The 20,951-nt window shown below is 52.0% G+C and overlaps 3 protein-coding genes across 3 annotated transcripts; 2 read left to right on the top strand and 1 right to left on the bottom strand.

Moving 5' to 3' along the window:
* Window positions 1–994: 994 nt before the first annotated feature.
* LRP88_05148 (S-adenosyl-L-methionine-dependent methyltransferase) lies at window positions 995–2,595 on the top strand (the record flags this gene model as incomplete). The annotated part of the gene is made up of 5 exons (XM_083241709.1): window positions 995–1,291; window positions 1,347–1,392; window positions 1,447–2,118; window positions 2,176–2,441; window positions 2,512–2,595. The coding sequence occupies 5 exons, from the start codon at window positions 995–997 to the stop codon at window positions 2,593–2,595; spliced, it is 1,365 nt and encodes a 454-aa protein (XP_083102857.1).
* Window positions 2,596–2,911: 316 nt separating this feature from the next.
* Window positions 2,912–10,463, bottom strand: LRP88_05149 (uncharacterized protein; the record flags this gene model as incomplete). Its single annotated transcript, XM_083241710.1, has 10 exons — window positions 2,912–4,300; window positions 4,350–4,407; window positions 4,472–8,895; window positions 8,947–9,296; window positions 9,351–9,591; window positions 9,646–9,848; window positions 9,901–9,966; window positions 10,019–10,106; window positions 10,178–10,234; window positions 10,293–10,463. 10 exons carry the CDS (start codon window positions 10,461–10,463, stop codon window positions 2,912–2,914), a joined length of 7,047 nt encoding a protein of 2,348 aa, XP_083102858.1.
* Window positions 10,464–14,389: 3,926 nt separating this feature from the next.
* On the top strand, window positions 14,390–15,697 carry LRP88_05150 (major facilitator superfamily domain-containing protein; the record flags this gene model as incomplete). Its single annotated transcript, XM_083241711.1, has 3 exons — window positions 14,390–14,475; window positions 14,533–14,874; window positions 14,926–15,697. 3 exons carry the CDS (start codon window positions 14,390–14,392, stop codon window positions 15,695–15,697), a joined length of 1,200 nt encoding a protein of 399 aa, XP_083102859.1.
* Between the last annotated feature and the right edge of the window lie 5,254 nt (window positions 15,698–20,951).

Below are 20,951 nucleotides of genomic sequence, written 5' to 3' on the forward strand. Positions count from 1 at the left end.
TTGCAGAGGAAGCCATCCTTGGCCACGGTTGTCCGAGATTGCCGGCACCTACCAGGAAGCAAGGCACGGCGAGGCAAAGCAAGGGGCAGATGCTGGATTAGATATGGACATCGGCTTGCTCCAGAACATCCCATCTATGACCCCATTTCTCGTTCTACTCAGCAGTCTCGCAACTTTCAGGCGACTTGGAGCATGGCGTGACAGCTCTCTCCGAGATCTAGCTGCACGTGTGCCTCGCTTGGTTGCATTCAGAAGCTCACCGCCATAAACAATACAATCTTCGCCCGTGTATCTTTTGAAGGTCAAAGCACCTTTCACCTCCAGTTTCTTTGACATCAGACTACATCTTGTGTCCGTTTCGAGTTGCGGCCATACATCAAAGTATGTATCACGACTTTTTTTCTCCTCTGTCCTAGCTTCGCCGGGGCAACTGGTCCCAAGTGAGACAGACACAAACATGGGTCATTCCTGTCAAGCCCAATCGGAGAATTGTTGCTGTGTCACAACAGATGCACCAATATTTCGTGTAACGGAAGCATTGAGTGGCATCTAATGACTGGCAATTGAGTGGTTGAGCTTAAAGGTTGAGCTTAATGAATGATGCCAAGGCTAGCACGCAACATGACTGTCCGTCCCATCAGTCTGGTCTGGGTCGCAGCCGAAAGCTTGCTTCTTGAGCGCGGGGATTTGCCCATCTGGGCCTGGACCAGGACGACCATAGTCGCTTCTGGCGCGCGCGATAATGTCTCATATCAACTCGGTCGGTCGACTAGCAGGGCAAACCATTGGCTCCGAGGCCCGAGTGGGCGGGCTCGCCCACCTTGGTTCTGGGCCAGCTCGCAAGCCGACCTTCTTTTGCTTCTGCATCGCTGAATTGTACCTTGGCCTTGTTGTCGTTGTAGCTGCTGACCCTGATCCGAAACAGAAAAGTCGCCCTCACTGTTGAGAGAGAGAAGCAACTCATCCAAGATAACTCCTGCTGAGACGCTCCAAAATGACCAACGATTCAGTTCAGTCGGGATCCGAGCCTGCGGTACCAGTGGGTCGGACTACGGAAACGTCTCATATGATCCAGCTGGCCAGGAAGATCACCGAGGAGACTGAGAAGCTTGACAAGTACCTGAAGGAGAATGGACTCCCGGACCCTGGATTTGACGTTGATGCTCCTGGCGACTTTCCGGCGCTGCCGGACGATATCCAAAAGAGCCGCCAGGAAATTGTATATGCTACAAATGAACTAGGTCTCCTTGTTAGAGGACCTAGGGAGTCTGTTAGATGGGGTGTTTGGAGTGTAAGTAAGCTTGTTTTTTGAGTTTTGGCTTTGAGGGCTGACCCCGTTTGCAAAGTATCTGGATACTGTAAGCTTGCAGATTCTCAACAGCTACGACATTGGTAAGTCATTTTTAACTTTACTTGGTAATCTGTAGGTGTTCTAATGCATTGTAGCTAGCCTTGTTCCTTTGGATAGGCCTATTTCGTTGGCTGAGCTGGAATCTAAGACTACGCTTGATCCCATCAACTTGGCTCGCAACCTTCGCCATGCCATGACAAACGCCATCTTCCAGGAGCCAACTCCTGGATACATCGCTCATACTGCCGCCTCCAAGATGCTGCTGAAGGATGCCGACCTCAGAGCCTGGGTTGGCTTAAACTCGGAGGACATCTTTCCCGCGGCTGCCCACTCCTTGCAGGCCATCCGAGATTACCCAGAGGCTACCTCGCTCACGCGCGCTGGCTTTAACTTTGCCTTTGACACGGTTGACAAGGAGCCCATGTTTGCAACCTTTGGCAAGAACCCCGCGCGTGCTAAGCGTATGGGCCAAGCTATGGCCAGCTTGACAGGCGGCAAGGGTTACGAGGTTTCCTACTTTGTCGACAACTATGACTTGTCCGACGTGGACGCAAACGAGGGCACGCTGGTTGATGTCGGAGGTAGTCATGGTTTTGTGTGTGTCGACTTGGGCAAGAAGTGGAAGAAGATGAAGTTTGTGGTGCAGGATTTGCCAAAGACGGTTGACAGCGCGCCCAAGCCGATTTGTGAAGATCAAGACGTGGCCGAGCGTATAACCTTCCAGGCTCATGACTTTTTCACAGAACAGCCTGTAAAGGGCGCTGACGGTACGAGTTCACAAACAATCAGTTGTTAAAACAGCATTTGCTAACATAAATCTCCAGTCTACTTCTTCCGCTGGATCATCCACAACTACTCGACCCCCTACGCCGTCAAGATTCTTAAGAACCTCATCCCAGCCCTCAAGCCCGGCGCCCGCATTGTTATTAATGACCACTGCCTCCGGGTGCCCGGGTCCGAGAACCCGTGGGACGAAAAGGTGATGCGCAGCATGGACTTGGTTATGATGGTGCTCCTCAACGCCCAGGAGCGGACCGAGAAGGAGTTTGAGGACCTCTTCAAGGCTGCTGATGAGCGCTTTGTGTTCAAGGTTTGTTTCTTGTTTCATTCCCGATGCTGTGTTTTGTTTGTGTGTCTGTGCTGACGTTGTTTGTTCCCAGGGTGTCACGAGGGCGGATGGATGTCGCATGGGTGTTGTTGAGGCTGTTTGGCAGCCCAAGGCAATCAACGGGGCACATGACTGATTGAGATTGTAGACCCAGCGATAATGAGTATATCGTAATCCTAGGAAGCCTGGTACTGGCAATATTGTGTCACCTTGTTTTTGTCCTTGGTTTGGTTGATGTGCATTTGACTGTTGCCTTACTCGCAACTTTGAGTTGCTTAATTATACATTATATAAACATACAGAAAACCTTTTGCCTTCCCCTATACCTCCACATTAACCATGTTTTTTCTCGAACTCGTCTCTAGAATGTTGTGCATCAAAGCTGTTACTCGGCACTTGTACTCGTCTCGATCTGTTCGGCCTGACCACACTTTATACACCGTGCTCATCACTCAGTTCTTCTCCAGCCCAAAACCACCTCTCATGGCAACTTCTGCACCCAGCCCGGTAATTGTATTGCCGCTTAGGACTTCAAATACCGACACTTCGACTCCGCAGTTGGTCACAACCCAGTTGCGGACTCCAACAGCAACAAGCGAGTCGACTCCGTACACATTGGGTGGCTTTGCGGTGTCAATCTCCTCGGGAAGCATGTTCATGGCCTTGGCCAGCATCTGAGAGAGGCCTGTCGTGACGATCTGAGCAGCTGCTTCCGTATTGGCGCAGCGAGAGAGCAAGGATCTCATGTCGACCTTCTCGGAGTCATCCACCGCCGTCAGGTCAGGAGGTGGCATGTCAACCTGGTTGAGATGGCTGTAGAGGGCAGTCCGGGTCCAGTACGGGTCAGCTGGCTGGTTCTGTCGGATGAGGCCACCAGTTCCGATGCCCATAATGACTTGAGGAGGCATCGCAGTCGTAGGAGTAACCTCCATGGTGATTGCGTGTGTGATCACGGTGAGGAAGTCTTGGTGACGAATTCCGTAGAAGCCACTGGCCCGGAGCTTGTTGAGGATCTCGTCATCCTCTGTGAGCATTCCCGCGCCAAGGACCGGCCCAAGGTCGATAGAAACCGCATGCTTGCCTTCGGATCGGTAGCTGCAAGCGAAAGCGTCTTGGAAACAATTTCCAGCGGCATAGTTTGCCTGGCCTCGGTTGCCGATGACTCCCGCCGAGCTGGAAAGAAAGATGAAGAACGGATTCTCGGTACGAGCTGAGATGATTCGAACAAGATTGTCAGAACCGATCGCCTTGGGTCTGAATGCGGCATTCCAATCCGAGTAAGTCATGTTCTCGAAGACGGCATCTTTGATGACGGCAGCACATTGGAAGACGCCTTTGATGGGGGGCATGTCCAGCAAGACGTCGTGCTCGATCACCTTCTCTAGAGCTTCTGCATCGCAAATGTCGACCTGGTAGACTTGCACGTGGATACCTTTCTCGTTGAGGTCCTCAATGAAGAGGCGAGAGGCCTCAGACGAGGCACCGGAACGTGACAAAAAGGCGATATGCTCTGCCCCGTTGTTGATCAGTAGTTCGCAGATACTGCGGCCAAGTCCACCCAACCCCCCTGCTAGAAGGTATGTAGACTTGCTGCAAAGGGCCTCGCGAAGAGACTTGACAGGCTTGGGAGCTCGAGTTGGCACAAGCGGGTTGGATCTGAGGCCTCCGGTGACTGCAACAAGGCCAAGATATGGGCTCTTCTCAACAAGCTCGAATGCCTGCTTGATGTTGGGCAACTCAACACGCTTCAAGAGATCTTTGTCGACAGCGAACTTTTCCTCGCTAAGCCCTGCGAGATTGACAAGCTCATCGAGGAGCTCAGAGACGTAATCTTCATCGTCCTTTAGCAGGTTCGTCAAATCAAAGCTAACAAACGAGGTAGAAGTTGACGTGATACGGATAGGAGATGGGCAAGATGACCTGCTTGCAAACTGAACGATGGTGCCACCTGGAACGAGTTAGCATCTGTGTAATAGGAGATAGGTATGGTAAACTTGCCTCTGCGGACGCACTTGAAGTTGGCCTCAACGTGGTCTTGAGTCGAGTTGTAAATAAGATCCACGCCCTTGCCTCCAGTGCGGTCGCAAACGATATTGACAAAGTCATCCGAGTCAGCCTCAATGATATGATCATTCTTTAGACCCAGTTTTTTCAGAACAGTTCGTTGGAGACCCAAATCTGGCCTCTTGATGGTTGCAAAGACTTCAATGGACAGTGGAGATGCCACAGCGATAGCAGCCAAGCCGAACGAGCTGGCTCCAGTGTGGACAAGCACCGTCTTGCCATGACCTAGTCGTCCCACCTTCACAAGTGAATGATAGGCGCTGACGCATTGGCTCAGAGGTAGATCATATGGCCACTTTCTGACGAAGCGGCTGTCGATCTGCATTGTGTTCTGCAAGGAGCCATCAACCGCGAGAGCGCTGACACGATCACCTGGCAGCAATCCAGACACGTTGTGGCCCATTCGGGTAATAGAGCCGCGGAAATCAGCTCCTACCACCGAGTCAACAGTTCTTCCTATGACAGTCTCCAAGTCGGCATGGTTGAGGGTAGCACTGTCGAATACGATCTCGACGTCGCCAGCTTTGGTGTTGAATGTGTCACCAGGAACGAAGTTCACGTCATCGCCATCGAGGCCCGGGCGCTCAATGTGTAGCTTGAGATGACGCTGGTGCGAGTGAAAAGGTACGTTGAGAACTCGAGTCGAAATACCATTCTCGACAATGTTGTTGAGCGGATGGAGGGGGCTCAGACGTGGGACAAAGGCGAAGCCCCCTCGTTCGGCATACTCCAACTCACGAGGGAATGGGCCTTTATCCGCTTTGAACGACCGGGCGAAGATAAGATATATGTAGCTGATCGCATGGTCAGAGTTCAGGGACGTTCCTATATCAAGGTCAAACGTCACGATGATCTTGAGGGGGTCCTCGGAGACCAAGGTGCGACCCAGGGCGACGATAGGGGCACCTTTGGGGTTCCTGCCCGACATAGTTGCGCCGCGAGTGATCCAGAGAATCCCCTTGGCGTTCTTCTGGAGGGCGTGGAAAGCTTTGAAGTCATCTTCGTTCCAGTGAAACACCGAGGCGTCTTTGGCTTCGCCCAAGGCAAAGTCAAGTAAGGAGATAACCACCTTGCCCTTAACTCTCGCAGGGTCCTCAAGCACCTCAGAGAGATGCATGGGCTGAATCTCCCACCAAGGATGTCTGATGCCTAATCGAAGAATGAATGATGTGGCTTCTGGTTGAGGCCCTGCGGGCAGCAGAACTATGACATTAGTCGCAGTGTCTGGCTTAAAAGTAGGGTCATGACGGTGCACTCGGAATTTTAAATCCACAATGTTTTCAACCTCCGAGGGTAGGAAAGAGAGTATCTCTTCTTCAATGAGCCCTGTCGTGGTCTCACTGCAAGCTTCGAGAAGAAACCCAGGCTGTTTGAGGTGCTTGAACAGGCCGGAAATGTCGACACCTTCTCGACTGCAGACAATGATCAGGTCATACTTCGGCATAGGCTCAGGGCCATCGATAGACCTCTTCTCGATGAGTCCCTTCAAGGTACGTCCCTTGGAAGTTGAAAGGAAGTCGAGTAAGTCGTCGTTTTCAGAGATCTGAGCCAGGGAAAAGCGAGACAGCCATGGTTTCTCTCGGTCAACCATACAATCCCAGTCCTCATTCCTGAGTGTCTGCACCTCAAGATCTCCAGCGAGCCAGCAACTGTTTGCAACCTTCTTTGCAATACACTTGCTGCCCCCAACTTGGAGGATGGAAAGTTCTGGGTACTTGAATGCGATCCCCATGATGAGGTGTTCGACGGAGGTTGGGTCTCTTACCATCGTGATATCCCTTTTCCACACGACGTGAGTGCAGAGGGTGCGATGGTTTGGTAGGTATTCTCCTTGAATAGGGGATGGAGTGGAAATTCTTGTCAAGTGAAGACCATTGACAACGACAGAAGGCCTTGTCCAGCAGGATTGCGCCATAGAGATGTCCGCATTTGCGTCACGAATGCCACTCCGTGTCGCAGTCGCATATCCAGTGAACGTATTGCCCTGGTCTCGAGAGATGTCTGATGACACAAAGATGCTCTTGATGTAGGTCGGTACCATCGGCTCGTTGTCGATGGCAAAAAGAGTCTGAAACATGGAGTCGAGAGTAGCTGGATGGATCAGATGGTCGTATTCAAACTTGGCTGGCATCTTCGACTTTGTGTCGGGGACGCGGACCTGGCTCACGCAGCCATGGTCGCCCTTGTGTATCTGTGTAATGTTCTGGAACAATGTGCCATAGTTCATGCCGACAGTGTCGAGAAGTTCATAGAGCTGTCGTGGAACAATAGGCTTCCCACAGGCAGCTTTGACAGACTCGTACCTTTTCTGATGCTGGCCGAAAGTGGCCTTCCACTCACCCTGTTGGTACCGAGCTTGGATCAAACCAGTGGCATGCTGTTCCCATGGAGCACCAAGTGGCTTCGAGTAGATGGAGAATTCGAAACAGGGACTGCTCATCTGATCACCTGCAACGGGAGATGCGCGCTTGAAGTTCAGAGCCGTCTCTAGCCCGTGCGCTGTGCTTGGAATAATCATGGCCTTGTCGATCCGCATGTCGGTGATCTCGTACCCAATGAGTCTCTTGTCATCCTTGATCAGCTGGTGGATGCCCTCTAGGGCCATTGTAACCATGCCGGCAGCAGGGTAGATGATGGTCTTTTGCACCTGGTGATCCTGAATCCAGGGGTTCTCCGAGATGCGAAGAAATCCGCGCCAGCGAGGTTCGAATGAGATGGCATCAGCCGTGGGGGCACCGATTAGATCCTGCCGTGGGAACTCCCTGAATCTGTTGGCCTGTCCAAGGTGTGATTCATGCCAGTAAGACTTGGTGTGGTTCCAAGGATAAGGAGGAAGATCTGCCAGACACTTGAGCGGGACCTGATAAGACCCTCGAGAAACAACCTTCTTCATGTTGATGGAATAACCCCGGGCCCAGAGCCCACCGATGGCAGAGAGGAGGGGCATGGCTTCGGGTATCCCCTTTCCTGGCAAGACTGAGCAATACGGTGGCCCAACCTTGTGGCCAATCCTTGACACAATGTCCAGAGTTGGGGAACGCAGAGCCGCGACAGGACTGAGCTCGAGGATCGCATCCGGGCGCTCCTCTGCCGGTAGCTTCAACATTGATTCCATGGCGCCCAGAAAGTTGACTGGGGACACCAAGTTCTCAGCCCAGTAGTGTTTACCAAGACCAGAGCCCTCAATGGGCGCCCCGGTGACTGAAGAAAACATCCTCACCCCCCTGAGATGCTCTCGAGGAGTGACGAGTGCCAGTGCTGATTTGTACTCGTTCTCGACCAACTTCATGTGCGAAGAATGGTAGGCAACTTGGACCCGGAGGATTTGACAAAAGATGTTCTTGGCCGAAAAGTCGTCTTTGGCCCGCAGGATGCAGTCCCTTGTCCCAGACAGCGTCGTGGAGCGAGGGCTGTTGATGCATGCAACCTCGCATTGGTAGGAGCTGGTTCTGAAGTGAGTTTCAACGTCGAGTACGGAAAGACCGACAACCATCATGGCGCCCTGAAGCTGAGGGGCCTTGAGATTGATAGAAGAGGCCACTACGCCGCGGTAATAGGCAACTTCCCAAGCGGCTTCTTTGGTGAGAGCCCCTGAAGCATAGGCTGCTGCCACTTCTCCTGAAGAATGGCCCACGACGCAATTGGGCGTAATGAGAAATGAGTCCAAGAGCTCAACGAGTGCGACTTGCAGAGCAGTGGTTGCCGGCTGGGCGATCCGAGGGTCAGAGATGCGGCTTTCGCCTTCGTCCTTGAGTATCTCTTCGAGAAGATCAAAGGGACTTCCGAGATTCTTCTTCATGTACGACGAGGCGGCCTCCAGACTGTCGCGGAACGCCTCAAAGGGTAGAAGGTCTTTTCCCATCTGCGCAAACTGTGCGCCCTGGCCACAGAAGAGGAAGCAGATCTTGAGATTCTTGTTCTTCGAAGATCGGATGAAATCGGTCTCATTGATGCTTTGAAGCTGCTTAATGAGTTCCTCCCGGGACCAGGAAACAATAGTATACTTCCATTCGAGGTTAGAGCGACGTGAACCAAGTGTATAGGCATAGTTGCGAAAGAAGTCGGGGTCGTTTCCCTCTTGGGAGCTCAGGTAAGGGAGGTGAGACTCTATGACCCGGCGAAGACCAGATTTCTCATGAGATGAGAAACAAAAGACCTGGGGACCAAAGCCGATGTCAGGACTGTACTCGGAAGTTGAGGCATTCGCTGAGCTGGTGACGAGGGAGTTGTGGTTGCCCTTAAGCCCACGGGCCGACATGTATTTGGGGGCCTCATCCATGATGACATGGGCATTGGTGCCGCCAAAGCCAAAGCAATTGACGCTGACACGTCGAAGCCCGTGGAGAGGCCATTCCATCATCTCTGTCGGTACCTGGCGTAGATTAGCAAGAGCTGCGGTGATGGAGTGAAGTGATCAACTTACCTTGACCTTCCAGGTCTGAAAGTCGATGTTGGGATTGCCATTCTCAAAATTGATATTAGGAGGAATCTTCCCATGTTCCAAGGTAAGGACACCCTTGATCAGTCCGGCAACGCCAGCAGCGCCTTCAAGATGGCCGATATTTGGCTTGACGGAGCCGACGATGATGGGGTTGCTGACGGTTCGTATAGAGGCCAGCGACTCGGAAATGGCCTTGAGCTCTCGCCAATCTCCAGCCTGCGTCCCTGTGCCATGACACTCGACGTAGGCAGTCTGATTGAAGTCGAGGCCGGCAGACTCATAGATTGAGGTGATGTTTTCGACCTGAGCCTCCTTGCTGGGGAGGGTGATGCCTTTTCATCGTTAGCCGTCACGTAAGGGGAAAGGAGTAGAGAGACTTGGCTTACCTGTAGTGTGACCGTCTTGATTGACCCTGGTGGCCCGTATGACAGCTCGAATAGTGTCGTTGTCCCTTGTAGCATCCTGAAGGCGCTTAAGAACTACAACGCCGATACCTTCGCCTCTCCCATAACCGTTCGCTCGGGCGTCGAACGTGAAACACTTTCCATCAGGGCTGAGGAAGTTTAGTGCCGTCATGGGCATCATGGTGTTTGGGGTGAGGATCATGCCGGCACCAGCAGCGATAGCCTGAAGACATCAGCATCCCTCGGTTTCATTGTTTTCCGAGACTGCAACACGTACTAGTGAAGACTCCCTAGATCGGAGACTCTGCGCAGCAAGGTGTACAGACACCAGACTGCCGGAACAGCCAGTGTCGATGGTCATGCTGGGCCCGTGCAAGTTGAAATAGTATGAGATACGGTTTGCCATGATGGCGATGCCATTTCCAGTAGCAGCATACTGAGGTTGCCAGTCTGGATCTCGTAGGCAGACCTGCTCATAGTCTGGGAGGGTTAGATGCTGGGCTCGTATAGGGTTGAAGGAGGCTTTACTCACCTTTGACAAATGAGCCGACGTAGACAGCCGTGTCGCTTCCATCGATGTCTTCCTTTCTGATTCCAGCTGTGGCCTCGGTGTCAATACGAGCTCCGCCGAGTGGAAGAGGGTTTATTACCATTTTCTAGCGCTTCGTAGGAGGCTTCGAGGAGAATTCTCTGTTGAGGGTCGATCGCTTTGGCGTCTTCGGCAGCGACGGAGAAGAACTAAGGGGGGGGAGTCCAGTCAGACGAGTCACTGGAAATAACAAATAAAGTCGCAAGGAAGAAAGACTCACTGAGGCATCGAAAGCGGCAAAATCACCTTTCAGAAAGTGGGCACCGCGGAAGGAGATCTGGAGTTATGGTTCAGCATCATCGCATTCCTCGCTGGAGATGTCGACGTCGACTTACGCTGCCCTGACGGTCACCGCCGGGATGATAGTAGCCGTCGATATTGAGGCGATCCCTGGGAAACTCGGACCACTGGGATTCACCTCGCTCGAGGACTTTCCAGAGTTCCTCAGGCGAGGAAGCGTCACCCGGGAAGCGAAGGCCGATGCCGACGACGGCGATGTCGTCCATCTTGGCCACGCCGGGAAGAGATGGTAGGTGTGTTGAAGTCAGGGAAGCTTTTCCTTGGTTGCTAAGTGTAGGTATGATGGGTATTAAGGTGCGGATGAAGAGGTGAGGAAAGGAAATCGGAAGTGAAGTGCGGATTTTGGTTTTGGGAAGAAGCGAAGGTAGAAGGGTTGGCTAGCCCCTAAGACATAGGTAAAGAGAAGTGGGTTGAGCGTGATTCACGACCAGTGAAAACCCAGGGGGGAAATGGTTGAGGCTGGCGCTGTAGAGACTACGGTTGGCTTCTGGCGGCCAGGTAGGTCTGCAGCAGGCAGGAGAGGGGCGTTGCCAGCTTCACAGGGTGAGCATGTAAACGGATGGACGCTGAAAGAACGGTGAACAGGAGGAAAACGAGGTGAGGATGCTTTCCATGGGGCATAATAGGGAATCGTTCGTATACAATAGCATCTCATCTCTTTATCCTTTGGGAGATGCAACAACAGACAAGGCATGCTCTGCTACCATCCTCGAGGATGACAGCTCGCTGCTCTCCAATCTAGGAACCCACCTTGTTGGTCCTAGGGTCCTTTGTAGGAAGGGTGAGTCCCAACAAACGATGGCAGCTACTCTCCTTTGATATTATTGGCAGTTGACCATGGATTGCATATGCCCCAGAGCCAGGAAATGCAAATGGAGACCCCTGGTTACCTATTTACGGAACTTAAATGCGGCATTCCATAGCTTTTGTTTGTATGGGCTGACCCTCGGGCCAAGTCCAGCGCGTCGCTTGAAGCTTGGACACTAGGGGGCATTGCATGTCTGGCATGGCACTCTATGGAGGTTCAAGCACGGAGATGGAATATGCATATGCCTCTCGAGGGACGGAATTGGACGAGCACAGCATTTTCTAGGGCAGATCGAGCGGCAGCGTGCTTCGGGTGAGAATGCCATCGTCATCCAACCCATGCTCTAGAACCTGAAGCTACCTACCCAGCTCAGTTCTTTCCCAGATGAGCCTCACTACGAATACTGGCCCTAGTCACGTGTGATTGGGAATTGGCGGTGCCGCGCCTTTGGCGAAGTGGTGACGATTCTGAATCAGGACCAGGCCGTTTGACTTGACCTCGGATTTGAAGATGATATTGATATTGATGGCATCAAAAAATGTTTCTTTAGTAGGATCGAGTCTTTGATTTCGAGGATAAACAGCCCTGGTTGGATAAGCAAGTCGTTTGGTGACCTGTCAGTGGGGAATGTGCGGATAGGGGCATGGCCGTTGCGACAGCTTGGCAGCAAACGGAGCTGTTAATAGATTAATCAACCTGCAAGGCTCCGGCGGTCAACATGGATATGGCCTTTTATCAATAAAAAACGACTAAATCTCCAAAAGCTAAGGGTTACTGCGTCTTGGCAGCTCTCCCGGGGCGCCTCCTCATTCAAGCTTAATAGATCAAGCTTGTTTGCATGCGTTGTTTGATTTTCCACACGGGAAGGGCCACTAATAAGTAATATCCTTGGGTCCAACGGTCATCAATAGAAGCAACAATCTTGTACGGACACGGGAAGCTAGCCGCGTTGCGACGAACACAGTTGAAATGCCGTAATTGGCGACGGGAAGACGGCCAACACTCTCCTACGATCACGACACAGGTTGGGTGACCTTTCCCGGAAAGCCCCAAGGAAATACTCAGGAAAACCAGCTCTTGCATCGATCCATGCCTTTCATAAGTTAGTACTGGCTCAAGTTGCAGGTCGTGACAGGAGATGGGGACGCACGTGACCCCCTGACCAGCTTCACCCGAGTGCAGCTAGCTCGTCTCTGAATGGGACTCACCAGGTACACAGGCACTTTTTTTGGACAGTCCCCTCGTCGCCATGGTCTCTTGCCGTCTCAAGATGTGGCAAGTGTGGCGGGGTGTGGTGACACCAACGCAACGCGAGGCGAGGCCTGCGAGGCCTCTAAGTCTGAAGACGCGCCTCAGTTCCCAACCGTACCACACATCTCCCTCTATTCATGAGAGCGCTTCGGTATACTATTCTGGGACTTGTCTCTCTCCTCCTAGCTGACAATCTATAGACAGGTCTTACTGAGACCCTCGTACCCTCTGAGGTAGCCTGCCCGCCCGACGGGATAGGAAGAGGTACTGATCCGACGACAACAACCCCATCGAACACGATACCGCACACAGAGAGTCGGATACCCGAGTGGGGATGGGTTCCAATGGCTTCCAACGCTTTACGCCTCGCATCACTACACAAATAGGGTCAGGAAGCGGAAAGGCTGGAATCGTCTCTTCCAGCCTGTGACCAGCCCCAGAGGTGCGCCATGTGCTACCACGACACAAGCGGGACCCTACAGACTTGCCGAAGCTCGTCGCTTCTCCTCGTTGGTAGCTAAAGAGACGTCGTCGTGGCCTAAGCTGCTCTCAAGTCGAGGCATCTCTCCATACTCCTATACCAACCCAGCATCGAGGTGTCAGGGCAGCATTCATTGAATGACACTTCGATGCCGAGTTCACTCTTGTGATCGACCTTCAGATCCGATACCAGGAGTGGCGCTTTTGCATCCAGTGTGCGACGAACCAGTTGGTCATAGACAACCATGTCCTACCTTGGGATCCATGTTCTGGGTAGTACAACACCCGTCATTGCCCTTTCTTTGGCCCGTACTACTGTAAGAGAAGATCTCATCCCTCCCCATAACCCCTGACTTGCTATCTACCTGAGCAGAGCTTTGCAGCGTTCGCGATCCGGCGGTCGTTCGCTTGCGGCCGTGTAACCGTTGAGGACGGCATGTCTCAAATACTTATTCGACCCTTCGCCTTTATCGGCGAGGCACATCTCGACTGCCTCGTCTAGTACATTGTCTCAGAGAAATCATGTCATCAGCCAGTTGGTTTCTCCTTGCGCATGTTCTTTCTCGGCATCGGCAACTTCTGACCTGATATGAAAAGCAGGCCCCCTTTCCACTTCAGCAAAACCGGTTTGATTCTTGCAGCTCCGCGTTTCCTCTAGCTTGTACCATTTATTTATAAGATCCTTCACGGCCTCCAAGCTCTTACTATCATTGCATCTTGGAGACGACTGTGTCCCATCCTGTCCAAATCTCGACCTACTCGGCCAAGCAAGGTTGCCCCGATATCCTTACCTGATACAACGCCTACCTCTACGCCTACCTCTACGACTACCTCCATTGGCACCAAAACACAACTGATCAGAGTTCATCACCAGGAATCTTCGGTAAACATCACCGAGATCTTACGAAAAGAATGCCAAATGAATATCCCATGCCCCTATCTTACCCCAATCCATCCCTGGGTCAGATGGCGATACTGGAAGAACAAAGAGGCGGAGACGCTGGTTCGACAAGAACTATCTCTGGACTACGCAAGCATTCTGTTCCTGGACCTCGGCAGGCGGTCCTCGTAATATCGTAAGAGACATGAGTATCACGGTTGAAGGCTCTTACTGATCATCTCAGTCTACTCGCAGGACTACTCTTTTCGAGTCTCGACACTTCCATCGTCTCAACTTCTCTCGTTACCATCTCGCATGATCTCAATGACTTTGTCAATGCACCATGGATTGTTTTGGCCTACCTTTTGACTTATATGGGCAAGTTCAAGGATGCATATCTGGGAACAAAGGTCGTCTGACAAGCGTCACAGGATTCGCAGTTTGTGTCTCAAAACTCAGTGACATTTACGGGCGACGCAACATGCTCGTTGTGTCATGGGTCTTCTTTGTTGGTTTCTCACAAGGTTGTGGATCGGCTACCAGTATGACGGCTTTGTACGTGGCCTGCTCGATTGTACCATGGTCATAAGCTGACGAAGTTTAGGATTGTATGCCGAGCCTTCCAAGGAATGGGGGCTTCCGGCTTGTACAGCTTGACACAGATCGGTTTGGTAGAAGTTGGACCCTCACACCGGCCGAGCTTGATCGGGGCCATGATTGGAGCCACTCTCGCAGTTGCCTTTGTGCTAGGCCCTATTATCGGCGGTGCTGTTTCTCAGCTCTCGGACTGGAGATGGTTGTTCAATATGAAGTAAGTGTTGGAACCTGTGCTCAGAGTCTCATCTGACAAGTCTAGCATCCCCTTTGGTCTTGCGACGATCCTCGCCATCACGAACCTATGGCCACATGAAGACGTGGCACACATCTTTTCTTGGAAAGCATTTACCAGCATCGACTTTATCGGCAGTGCAACACTCCTCAGCAGCTCTGGATTCCTGGTGTTTGCCGTCCAACAGGCCGGGTCACAGACGTTTTCTTGGGGAAGCCCAGAGATCATCTCGGCCCTGGCCATCTCAGGTGTCAGCTGGATCGTGTTTGTGTGCTGGGAGGTGTTCCTAGAGACGAAGCCACACCGTCGCATCGAGCCCATCTTCCCTATACGGTTAATGTTGCGACGAGTGTACTCTGCGGGATTACTGTAGGTGATATTCGGCTCTATTTGTCAAGACAGCTGCTAACACTGGAGTAGCGTGACCATGTTCACAGGTTTCCCATACATTTCTCTCTCGATTGTTATTCCCGAACGATTTCAAATTGTCAACCGCGAAGGCGTCCTTATGGCAGGGTTACACATTCTCCCTTTGCTGGGTGCGTGCGCTATAGGATCGTTTCTAGGGGGCGCAATATCCAGCAAGAAGAACAACACATCCTTTACTCTGCTTGGCGCATCGTGCCTTCAGCTGCTTGGTGTTGGACTAATGTCGACAATGACTAGGCCTGACGGCTACGTCAAAGCTCAGTACGCCTTTCAGGCCATTTTTGGACTGGGGGTTGGCCTGTCATTCTCTGCAGCTACCATCATGACAAGTATCCTTGCTGCCGAACGCAGTGAGCTTGCTTCTGCCCAAGGGGCTGTAGCACAAGCTCGAGTACTGGGAGGCTGCATTGGGCTGTCGGTTTGCACCGTCATATTCAACTCGCATGTCAACAGATACCTCCCGGAACATCTGACGTCGACACAGCTCGACAACCTCCATCGCTCACCACTGACGAGTCTGCACCTTCCAATGGGCCTTCAGGACCTGGTCAAACAAGTTTACGCCGGCGCTTTTGCTGAAGAGATCAAAATCATGATGCTTGTCTGCGCTGTCATGGTAGTGATATCTCTGTTCACCTTGGAGCGGCGCCCTGAGCCCCTGGAGCGACTGACAGCCTTCCCCAAGGATGAGCTTTCTTCAAGGCGAGGGAGCGACTCGGCGACAGAGATGACTGACATTTCCAGCGCTGAAAGATGTGTCTAGCGGATTCGCTGATTCATCCAGCACTCTGCTATATTTCTACTGGTTGGAATGCGACAAGAATGTTTTGATGGGCTTTTGGGCGGCGCAATGGGGGCGTTTCGAGCATTACTTGGCGTTACTATACTACCTATGCTGGGATGGCGACGCAACAACAGCAGGATTTTGGCGTTTGTCACGGCGGTGGGTATGGATCGTTATGGGGTCGATACGAACGAGAAGCAGTTGACGTGGGTTCGATGAGGCGCATTCTCAATCGGTATTACGACTCATATTTCTCGGTTGCTTTCTTTTTGGCACTGGATGGGATGGGGTGGGATGGTCAGAATGCGGAAGATGCGGAATATTCCTGGAGTCGATGATACCACCCTTCATAGCCAACTTCTGGCATAACTTTCATTTAGGCAGCGCTTACAAATGCTCAAGTATGGAGCATGGTTCAGGTTGCTCAAGTGAAGCCATAGAGTGCCACCTCGTCTCTAATGACAGGTAAGTCGAGCCAGAAAGGCAGCCAAACCTCTACGCCCCTGAAGGGCGAGAGCCTTGCCATGGCTCGTGTATCACTGTAGCACTCTCATATTGCACCATGATACCATTATGAATCGGTTGGCCGTGGAAAAAGGACCATGTTGCGACGGTGCGACGGGGATGTCTTGGGCCTGAGTCGTTCTAGGCACGGCAAACGAGGGGATTCGGGAGACCTTGTGATGAGACGGCGGGCACGAGTCGCAACAAGATGAGACGATAGGGTTGCTCAGGCTGTGTCTTTGTAAGAGAATGAAGTGAACTCTTGTCTGTCGCAGATGGGAGATCCCACAGACCAGGATTCGAGAGTCTGATTCGAGAGGCTCCAGGCAGAGGGCCTGGCTGTTAGGTGTCACCCCCTCTACGCCACTGTCGGCAAGACTTCTCATCTGTCATCTGTCTGCTAAGCATGTCGTGTGACGCACAGGGTATCGAGATCTGGCAGGCAGGTAGGCAGGCTTATGCAAGATGGATGCGGCGACATGGGTGTCCTCTTTGTTCTCCTTGGCCGAGGGCTTGGATTCTGCAACTCAGTGGCAGATTTAGGTTGACATATTTCTTGGTGGTAACGATCGGTCTCTTTCCTAAATCTACTCGGCCGAGGGAGTGCATCGGTCAGTCGTAGGAAGGGAAGACAGAACTGTACTAGAGTAGGGTTAGAGTATGTGTATTTTGGATCAAAGGGATATCCATTCTCGGCCTTTTGGCCTATTTCCATCTCTGGACCGTTACTTTGCTCACGAGTTGGCTGTCGCAAAAGTCTCTCGTCATCAGTTACCCCTTTTCCGGCACGACCACTGTCCTCGCGCATGCGAACTGGCCATCATGGACTGTGCGTACCGTGAACCGACCTTTGCCAGCATTATAGCTCTGGTGTTTCGTATGGTGTGACGGCAGAATGACTCTGTTTCCCGTTATTGTTGCTGTTGCTGTCGTGGTGGTGGTAGTTCTTGTTGCCGGCTGGCGGGGCGACTATAACGGTCTTGATGGATGGAAATGCTAGGAATCGCAATACGGATCTCAGGATCCTTCGGAAAGTTGAAGCAAGTAAGCTTATCCCAGGGAGAGTAAGTTGGGGCGCAGTGTCATTGAGGCTGCGCTTTATGCAGCATACAAACCTGCACTGTTGATCTGAGCCTAAGAGCTCCGACAAACTTTTCTCTTCCTCCTTCACGCGAAGAGGAGAAGCTTCCGTGGTGACGATTGCCCGGATACACCTAGGTTTTGATGAATTCAAGGTTAATTTGATGATGCAAACTGCACCATAGGAAACCTGATGTTTGATGATCACCTCATTGTTGGCGTCTAACCTCTATCAAACGCAGACCTAACCAACAGCATTAACACCAAACGACACTATGTGACTGCCCGTTTTGCAAAAACGGATTGGAATCACGTGGGAGCCGTTCAACAAAACGTTGACAGTTGGAAAACTCAACACCTCAACACCGTAACCTTCATCAACAAGGTTCCTGATTGCATACAACAGAAAACTTTGGCATTCTTGCATGTTTTCTTGTGTATTTGTTTACTTGCTCATTTTTTTGAGGAGCTTGACTGTCTTCCGATCACGTTTTCTCTCCCAGAGATCTACAAATTCCCCCCTTCCCTCCCGCTCCTCAGTCTTTCATCTTCTCCTCTTCATCACCTTCTTCACATTCAACATACCTCCCCCCTCTTTTGCCCATGACAACCTCGAGCCTACCCACAAGCCAAATTGGTGCCTTGGATACTTAGGTGGGGTACCACCGCAGACCTCCTTGCCGACCAAGCCCCAATGATCAGCCTGTCGAACCCTCATTGGCAAGATGGGGGATCAACACAACCCTCGATGGTTCCAAGGCGCTGTTAAGCCTTGTTGCCTTTTGCGCCGACAGCCAGTCGACTTGACTGGCCCTCTTCGACCACCTCCTTCAGACTTTCTATGGCAGTAGAGGTTACTTAACCTCCCGGGGTATCAAACTGCTCGAACCACCCATACGAGAACCATTCCTTTCCACCTTCTAATAATTATTCCATAACTTTATGCCACCCAATATAGGTATCAAAGTATCTCAATCAATATCTCAATAATTTCAACAATAAAGGCTCTATACCCAAAGCCTGAGGTCTCAATGGGCTCCTTGTTAGAGGAGGTTCAACCACAACCAACAACAACCACAACCAACCAGTCAACCAATCTACGACTGGCCACTTAATCAACAACACGTCAACGATATAACGATGGCTGTTTTCCGCCCACCTCCTAATAATCTCTGCAATTTCTCAACGCAATGCCGAGAACAACAATCAATCGATCGTACGATGCTACCGCCGTCACTCGGCAATCGTCGTCCATCAGACGGTATCAGTCCAAGCTAAAAAGGATATGATATATTATATCTGGACCAGCCAGACGTGAGGCCACCAAAAAAACTCCGACCATCGTCCAACTCGGGTATCTCGTCGACGCAACCAAAAAGCCCAACACATGCTCCAAAAATACGCCGTCTTCCCCCCTTCTGCCTATAAAGTCGCCTAGAGACTGCCGGATCCCTAAACATGCTGGATCCGCGACGGGTTTCCACGCACTGTTGTCGCCTCCTTTTGGTCGACGAGACAAATAACCGCCGCACAACGCATCCGGGACGGGCAGAAAGTCTTGAGCTTGACGCTACCTAGTAGACGTATTGCCAAAAAGCCAGATGGCAGCTACAACAGTGCCTTCCGCCCCTTTCGATGGCTCATTGTCCTCTAGCTCACCGGAACCCCTCTGTCGAGCTCTCTGCGCGACCTCATGTCTCCCTTGTTACTCATCTGGTGGGCTCGTCTGGCAGTCCATCCGTGCGAAACTTAGATCGGCTTCAGCCATCCACTTCGAAGCCATCGCCGATGGTCGACTGCCCCCGTGGGCAAAAAATGCTGGGCCGCATCGATCCACCATCCGCCGAGTGTGCATCCCCTCGTCACAAACCATGAAGCAGGACCATGGAGAATAGTTGACACGGGGGAGGAGTCATGTGCTGCTTGGGGGGCGTTAGCTATACGTCTTCACACATCCGGGCAAGAGAAGGCTTACCAAATCACAATGACTTCTCCAGCTCCTGACCAAGAAGGCCGGTGCTTCCGACTCCAGTCTGTTCTGGCTCTCGCCCCTCCAGCCAGAAGAGTCTGGGGTCGAAATGTCGAGCCTCGCCCCCAAGGCACCGACACCCAGATTCAGGTGGCCGACTCTTCTCTTTGGAAGAGGCGGCGACACCCCGTTTCTGCGACACCGCCTTCTTTCCGTCTTGTTTCCACGCGTCTATGATCTCCCTGGAGAATGCGCAGCCGTCGACGCCGCAGTGCTTTGTCTCCAACCACGCATCCCCACGCCGGCTCCCCCCGTTCGCTGTTTGAGCAGAACTATGTCGCTCCCTTGTCTCTTGACATAGGTCGCTGATATCGTTCTTGTGGTGCTCCATCTGGTGAGCCACATACTCTCCCGGGTCTCGAAGGTCACCTTTTGTGATCTGCTCCTCCTCATTGATACATCCAAAAATGGAGTCTCGTCGAGGAGGGGAGATCGCCACCGCCTGAGTCCAACTGACCTACGCGTTTCTGTCATGACACGGCTCAGACACGAAACGATACGCAGCCGGCTCTAGAAACCAGTTATGCGATCCCCGGACCACACCCTTGCCGCCGTTTGTAACTAGTGTAAAGAACACTAGATACTTCTCCCGCCCAGACTTAGCTGTACCCCAGTAGAGATACCTCCTCTGGCCTGGTCCGTACAGCTCGTGCGTCGTGCAGAGAAAGACAACGTCACCGCGCTTCAAACGCTGGATCGGTAAGTGTTCTCCAGACAGCACGTGTCGTTCGAGGTTGAAGTGTGTGTACTGGTGGTCTCTGCAAGCTGCGAGAGCCGCCCGTGTCACACGCTCGTCCTCGGGGTTGTCCATGTACTTTAGCCTAGGGCGTTGCACTTGAGGACTGGGAGTCGGCACAAGGTGACGTGTGCCTCGGCTCCAGAGGCTCAACTCTTCAGGTTGTGGCGACTCATCCTCATTCAACGAGCGTCCGCTTCCCTTTGAGGAACTTGGTCCTGTCGGATCTAGCTGTGTCGCATTCGACCTGGGAGATGTCGTTGATTTGCGACTTAATCTCAGCCAGGTCTTCTGCCTGGGCTTTGTCCGTTGCTTCTCCATGGTTCGTTCGCCGTCTCAAATATTCCACACGCTTTTAGAATTGCTTTTGGTTTGAAGCTGCCGACTGCTTCAAACCAAGAGCCAGATGGTTCGTCGGTCGGGTCTGGTGTGCGTGTGCTTCGAAGAATCTTTGGTCGGTGGATGGAGAATATCTTGGATTCGAATCTTCGCTATTCGAAACGAAGACTTGTCATTTCTTCCGAAATTATAGAAGCGGAAGATGATGATAGATATATATCAGATCTAGCCAGAACAAAAGAACTGCGAAAGGCCGGTTTTCGAATTCTTGTGTCGGTGGCTGACAAGATCCGAGGCCTTGGATGTTGGAAAGATAAGACGGCATATATATCATAAGGTTTCAGGCCGCCTGCGATGGAATTCCGTGGAGTACAGGTACGGAGTCTGGGGCAAAGGCTTGTTAAAGGGTGGTTTTCACTTGCTTTACACTGACAATGGTGAAGAAGATGGTTATGGGTGGAAGAGTGGACTTACCGTTCGGATTGAAGATATTCGACATGGGTTGAAGTAGTCTTGTGTGTAAAGAGAAAGATGGGAGAAAAGGA

Source organism: Fusarium phalaenopsidis (genome assembly GCF_050370095.1).
Source record: "Fusarium phalaenopsidis strain FUZ10S chromosome Unknown contig_32292, whole genome shotgun sequence".
NCBI classification, from domain to species: domain Eukaryota; kingdom Fungi; phylum Ascomycota; class Sordariomycetes; order Hypocreales; family Nectriaceae; genus Fusarium; species Fusarium phalaenopsidis.